Raw genomic sequence first — 6,975 nt, forward strand, 5'->3', positions numbered from 1 at the left:
ATTTCTTTATGAGACCTGTTTTTTCCCCTCTAAACATAACTCAGTTTTCCACTGTTTTCTTGGGCTCTTGTTCCAACCACTTGAATGCTTTTTTCCTTATTTATTATTCTTTATTTTTACTTCTGAAGCATTGTAAACACAAAATTCAGTCCCACACAAAATTAACAAAGATGGCTTGTTCATACACTTACAAAAAAGGAAACCATCTTCATTTGAGTTCAAGGGTGTTAGAGAAGAGAGTAAGTTTATTGAGGAACATGAATAGATACCAAGTGACAAGCATTTTATTTATTATGATATAATTTTTGGAAGTAATAGAGGTATTCTAACTGGTCTTCAGGCACTTTTGTCAGTTGTTGATTGGGTGCAAGTAGTCAGGCAAACAGTTTGGAGAATTTCCAAAGAGGAAGGATTATTCAATGTTAGGTTGGAAAATTTATTGAGACTACTAACTTCTTTCAAGAAATTGGAGTCACTATCAAGTGAATATTGATGATATCCTTGCCTTGAATTGTATAGAACTTTTGTAGTTTACTTTCACTCATATAATGAAATTTCTGAGTTGCTTCAATGATTAAAAAGATTTTTAAGTCAAAGCTCAATGTTTTATATCTAAAAAAATGACCAATTTAGGTTAATGCTCAAAGAAACTTTCCATTCAAGTTGAGGGAAATATATAGATGAACAGGCGAATAGGTAAATTCAAGAGCTGAATGTTGATGATGATTATAAAGAATAGAGCAGGCTTAGGGAAAATATCCATGGGAGGGAGTGACTATTTTATAAAATAGTTCATGGCAAGTCTCTACAACTTCCCTGAGTAACACTTAACCAGCAATTTGAAATGAGTGTGGGAATATTTTGTGCAGAGGAAATGGAAGATACAAAGAAACTGAGACAAAGGCAAAGTGAGAGCTATTCAATATAGCTAGAAACCATGGATACAGACAAAAGTGAAGCGGTTGCCATTGGGAGGGGGTCAAGGGAGGCGAGTTAAGGGGGGACAAATATGTGGTGATAAAAAGTGTTTTGTCTTAAACTGCAATGAGATACCACCTCACACCTGTTAGATTAGCTATTATTAACAAGACAGGTAATAGCAAATGTTGGAGAGGCTGTGGAGAAAAAGAAACCCTCATTCACTGTTGGTGGGATTGTAAAGTAGTACAACCATTATGGAAGAAAGTATGGTGGTTCCTCAAAAAACTGAAAATAGAACTACCTTATGACCCAGCAATCCTTCTACTGGGTATATACCCTCAAAACTCAGAAACATTGATACATAAAGACACATGCAGCCCCATGTTCATTGCAGCATTGTTTACAGTGGCCAAGACATGGAACCAAAAAGCCCTTCAATAGAAGACTGGATAAAGAAGATGTGGCACATATACACTATGGAATACTACTCAGCCATAAGAAATGATGACATCGGATCATTTACAACAAAATGGTGGGATCTTGATAACATTATACAGAGTGAAATAAGTAAATAAAAAAACCCCAAGAATTGCATTATTTCATATGTAGATGGGACATAAAAATGGGACTAAGAGTCATTGACAAGAGTGTGGTGGTTGGGGGGGGAGGGAGAAGGGAAGGGGAGGGGGAGGGTCACAAAGAAAACTAGATAGAAGGTGACAGAGGACAATCTGATTTTGGGTGATGGGTATGCAACATAATTGATTGACAAGATAACCTGGACATGTTTTCTTTGAACATATGTACCCTGATTTATTGATGTCACCCTAGTGAAACTAATAAAAAACCCCAAAACTTACTAATAAAAAAGTGTTTTGTCTTTGGGTGATGGACACACAACACAATGAATAGTTCACAGGCTATGAAGATGTATACTTGAGACTTATGTGCTCTGACCAATGTCACTCCATTTAATTTAATTTCTAAATAAAAATAAAGAAAAAAAGCAGTATGAAGAGAGGAACAAAGAGTGGGTGCAGGTATGGTTGAAACAAGATTGGTACAAGTGGATAATTTTGAAGTAGATTGAAAGGACATGAGATTTCTTCATTCCATTTGCTCTACTTTTGTATATGTTTGAAATTTTCCAATAATAAACACTAAAACAAAAAGAAAAAGTGTAAAGGAAGTGGGATGAGTGGTAGAAGAATGATAAGACATGATGTGGCTTAATTAAACTATCGATATAAATGAGTGAGTAGCATTAAGCATTTCAAGATATTTATTGTCAAAAATGAGTATTATTATTATTAACTTCAGTACTATTTTTAGAACAAAATGTAAAAAATTGGTACTCAAAAGATTAAGGTAAAAATGACTTAACCATAGATCTTTAGTTCTAATGTGATTATTTACCTTTGAATACTTTCACATGCATATATGTTTTCTTCCAAATCACTCAGAAATGACTGAAGAACTAATTTATTATGCTGTTATAATTATTTAGCCAGAGAAAAAAATGTACTAACAAAAACATACACATTATTAAATATACTTCATTGAAGACCACTATTATATATTTTTTCTACATTTTAGATGATTGGAACTATTTCTCGACTAAAGAAAAAAAATAACTAGACAAAACGTTTGTTCTATTAAAGCAAGTGGCCATTAAGATTTGAGTTATTTCATGGAGCAGATCTAAGAGGGGTAAAATCAATTTTTGTAAATTCTATGAATTATGACAAAATCTAGAAACAATTTTGTCTTCTCAACAATCTTCTTAAAGGCACTTTTGACCTCTTTGTTCCTCAGGCTGTAGACCATAGGGTTCAGCATGGGGATGATCATAGTATAGAACACAGATGCAATTTTGTCTGTGTCCATGGAATGACTGGAACTTGGCTGTAAGTACATAATGATGACAGTCCCATAAAATATGGAGACTGCAAGAAGGTGAGAAGCACAGGTAGATAAAGCCTTCTGGTATCCCTCTTTGGAGTGCATCTTTGAAATGGTAATAAATATGAACACGTAGGAAATAATGATAACAAAAAGTGCAAGAAAGACATTAAAGCTTGAAATAAGAATGAGAATCAGTTCGTTAATATGATTCCCAGTGCAAGTCAGAGTCATGACTGCTGGAATATCACAGAAAAAATTATGAATCACATTGGACGTACAAAAAGAGAGATAGAATGTATCTCCAATGTTAATAGAAGCATTTAGGAAACCACAGACATATGAACTTATGGTCAGACATGCACACACACCTGTAGTCATGGTGGTGGTGTAATGTAGGGGTTTGCACACTGCTGCATAGCGGTCATAAGCCATTGAGGCCAAGAGATAATTTTCCGCAGTTGCAAAAACTACAAAGAAGAACATCTGAGCGGCACATGCATTGTAGGAGATGACCTTGTTTCCTGTTAGAAACCCAGCCATCACCTTTGGAGTGATAGTTGAGGAGTAACAAAAATCCACCAGAGACAAGTTACTAAGAAAAAAATACATAGGAGTGTGGAGATGAGAGTCCAGCAGTATCAACACGATCATGCCCAGGTTCCCAATCAGAGTGATGAGGTAAATGAGGGTGAACATTGTAAAGAGGGGGACTTGCAGTTTTGGGCTATTGGTTAGTCCTAGCAGGATGAAATAAGTCACTTCTGTATGATTCTCCATAGATGATTTTTAGTGTGATTTGTACTCACAAGACAGCTGTAGCAACAAGAAGTGAGGGAACAGAGTGAAGAACAAAGAAGGGTTGCACAGAAATTAAAATGCATAACATTATTTTATTTTAGCAATAACTTGTTTTCAATATCTTCCTTTTCTACAGCATGGGAATGACAATGCAATTTAATGGATAACTTATCTATACAGCAATAGGCTTCTGTACAGAAAAGTTCTTCCTGAATCACCTTCTCAACTTCTTAATTTTGTATGAAAGTAAACTAAGTCAAAGGAATAAGGTCACGTGTTAGAAATGAATTAATTTCCCAAACTAGATGTTTTGAATTACTAATAGCCTCGCTTCTATTGTGCTCATCTGTATTCACTCAATACTCTTATTGTCCCTATTAAATTAATTAGTTTTTAGGTCTATTTATATGTGAGGTAACTTGGCAACAAATATATGCATAATTTATTAATTTATTTAAATTTACATGTTTTTAAGAGTCATGTTTTAGACTTAAACATAATAGTTCCCAAACTAAATATCACTAATAAATTTGAAGTGATTTTAATTTAATTATATTTAATTTACATTTAGTAGTTCACTCCATTCACCAAGTTTAATGCTTTGGGTTGCACAGTAGAGTCATTCACAAATGTATGCATATAATGAGGCAGTGAGATATATTAAAGTATTAGAGACAAATATAGCCAACAAAAAAAAATCTAAATAAAAGGCATAGAATTGTTTGTAAAATAATGGGTTGTGGTGTGAGGCCCATATGCATTCATGTATGAATTCTACTATTTACTGTGTGGGTGACATTGGTCCTAAACTGAGTTTCCTGAACCTCATTTTATCCATCAACATCAAAGTGATATTGGAATCTATTTCAGAATGTTGTGAAAATTAAATGAAATTATCATGACAGTTTACACAATGTGGGTGCTCAGTGAATTTCTGATGAGAGCTATGTTTAAAATAAAATGATGATGTCTGTTGGTTTAGGACATGTTAGGTGGTAACATGTTAGGTTCAAGGTGTGAGTGGATTTTGAAGTCCGGTAGCTTTACTCTTTGATTTGCATTTTTACACACTATAACCACTCAGATCTTTTGTTTCTTCCCATATTTCTTACTCTGTTCTAGCATATTAGTGGCTTTGTCAACAATTCATATGAGAACTCAGGGATTTTTAAGACTTTTTTTTGTTTAATTTCTTTTTGATCCACATTCAGCTTGTGTTGAAAATATTCCACTTCTATCTTAGTCTCATTATTACAGTCATTCCTGTTATTACTTAGCTGGATCACTAAGACTAAAGGTAGAAAATTTATGTCTGCGAGGTTGATTCTAGCCCTACAAATTGTTCATGAGCAAGAACAATGTTTTAAATTTATATATTTATTTATGTATATTTAAGTATATATATTTGAAGTCTTTGGAAAGACATTCATTTTCTGGTAAACTATTGTTTTCTACCATTTTCCTCTTGGCCCCTCCACACATTATTTTACATATCTGATATTTATAGTATTTGTATTTGTGAACACATCATTCAAGTAACAGTATAAACTACAGTTTTTTTGTTTTGCATTTGCTAGATTTTATTATGTCTGGTATGTTTTTATTGGTTACACATGGATAATCTAGTGTAATATTTCCATCTTAAAATCTTTAACTTAACTGCATTTATACAATTTACCACATAAGAGAACATAATAACCAGTTCTATGGATGAATTAGAATGTAGGCATACTTAAGCATAATTTTTCATCTTGCCACAATGGGAATAAAGGAATATAACATAAGTAAATTATCTATAGCATTAGAGATTGTTGAAGCTGATACATCTTCACCGATCATGTGGTCAACCTTCTAACTGTATTTATTAATCCACAGAAGAGCAGAAAGAAGTATTAACTTGTCCAAGGTTATATATCTGCAATATATATATTCCCAAATCAGAAATCCAGGTGTTAGTAACAGCTTTAATACAGTGCTTATGTGCTAATTTATGTCATAGATCAGAAAGGACAGGTAGACAATCAGATAAACAGAAAGAGGCAGAAAGATAGAGGATGGATGGATGAATGTATTATAGGTGAATAGATAGATAGAAGGTAGATAGAAAGAGAGAGAGAGAGTGTGTAGACATATCCACATACAGATACATGAATCTTATTTGCAGTTAAGAAAAGGGAGGATTTAAGAGATTATGTGCCTTCCTAAAATTCTACTTAGTGGAATTTATTCAAGATTTAAAACTTTCTCCTATTGATTCTATTACCTGTACCTTTAATCACCACAGTTAGATTTTCTGAATATGTAAGTAATAAAAAGAGTTTATTATGGAGAGCTAATAGTGAAAATAGAGTCAAAACTGAAAGCAACAAATGAACAAACAAGATAAACAAAAACTCATAGACACAGATAACAGTATGGTGGTTTCCAGAGGGAATGAGGTTTGGAGGGAGGTAGTAGAAGGTGAACGGGGGCAAACATATGGTGATGGAAGGAGATTTGACTTTGGGTGGTAAACACACAATGCAGTATGCAGATGATGTATCAGAATGGTATACTTGAAACCCATGCCATAATATTAATTAATGTAACCCCAAAAAATTTAATTAAAAATTTATAGAAATAAAATTATTACCTTCAATAAAATTGTAAAAAAACTAAAGATTTTTAAAATTTTCCTGATGACCCTATTGGAGTTTAAAGACAACTTGTTTCATCATCTCAGTGATCCTTTCATGAACAGGCCCACACACGGTGGACAGAATGCGTTGACCATCTACTCAACCAAAGCATTATCTCATTTCGCCTAGGGTCTTGCTCATCCTCTGAAGGAAAGAGCACAACATTTTATAAATATTATTGTTTATCTGCTGAATGAAATGTTTTTACACTTGAATACCACTTATTAAATATAGAAACTTACCGTGTTCCTTGAGATAAGTGAAGAGAAATCTTGAAATGTGAGTCTGAAATTAGAAATTCATCCCTGGAAGAATGTGTAAATAGTTCTGGAGAAACTGTCTCTCATGGACCAGTCAAATGTTTCCACTATTCTAGAAGAGTGAAGAGATGGTGAAAAAAATCATTAACATGGAGCTGAGAAGCCTTGGTTTAAGTCTTTCATCTACCATGGATTTTTTTCTGTGTACTTAAAAAAGTTATTTACCTTCTGCTGAGTTAAGTCTCGTTATCTGCAATTTAAAAATAATAAAATTATCTCTCCCATATAATATCCAGTACTGTATATGTGAATAGAAAATGATGATGGTTTATAAAAGTCTTTAGCAAAGGGTTATCGTTTCTGCATAATTAAAAAGAATTTTTATGGTAAAGTATTTTCTTTTACTGTCTTTA

General features: G+C 33.3%; 1 protein-coding gene across 1 annotated transcript; it reads right to left on the reverse strand.

Annotated features, from left to right (window-relative positions):
- Window positions 1-2,637: 2,637 nt before the first annotated feature.
- Window positions 2,638-6,633, reverse strand: LOC136319708 (olfactory receptor 5B3-like). Its single transcript, XM_066252836.1, has 2 exons — window positions 6,545-6,633; window positions 2,638-3,639 (listed from the first exon to the last, which is right to left on the reverse strand). The coding sequence occupies exon 2, from the start codon at window positions 3,601-3,603 to the stop codon at window positions 2,638-2,640; it is 966 nt and encodes a 321-aa protein (XP_066108933.1). The 5' UTR covers window positions 3,604-3,639; window positions 6,545-6,633.
- Window positions 6,634-6,975: the final 342 nt, after the last annotated feature.

This window comes from Saccopteryx bilineata, chromosome 1 (assembly GCF_036850765.1).
Source record: "Saccopteryx bilineata isolate mSacBil1 chromosome 1, mSacBil1_pri_phased_curated, whole genome shotgun sequence".
Taxonomy (NCBI): domain Eukaryota; kingdom Metazoa; phylum Chordata; class Mammalia; order Chiroptera; family Emballonuridae; genus Saccopteryx; species Saccopteryx bilineata.

Excerpts from the sequence above, each read along its gene's own strand:
- LOC136319708 (XM_066252836.1), bottom strand. The coding sequence starts at position 3,603 with ATGGAGAATCATACAGAAGTGACTTATTTCATCCTGCTAGGACTAACC.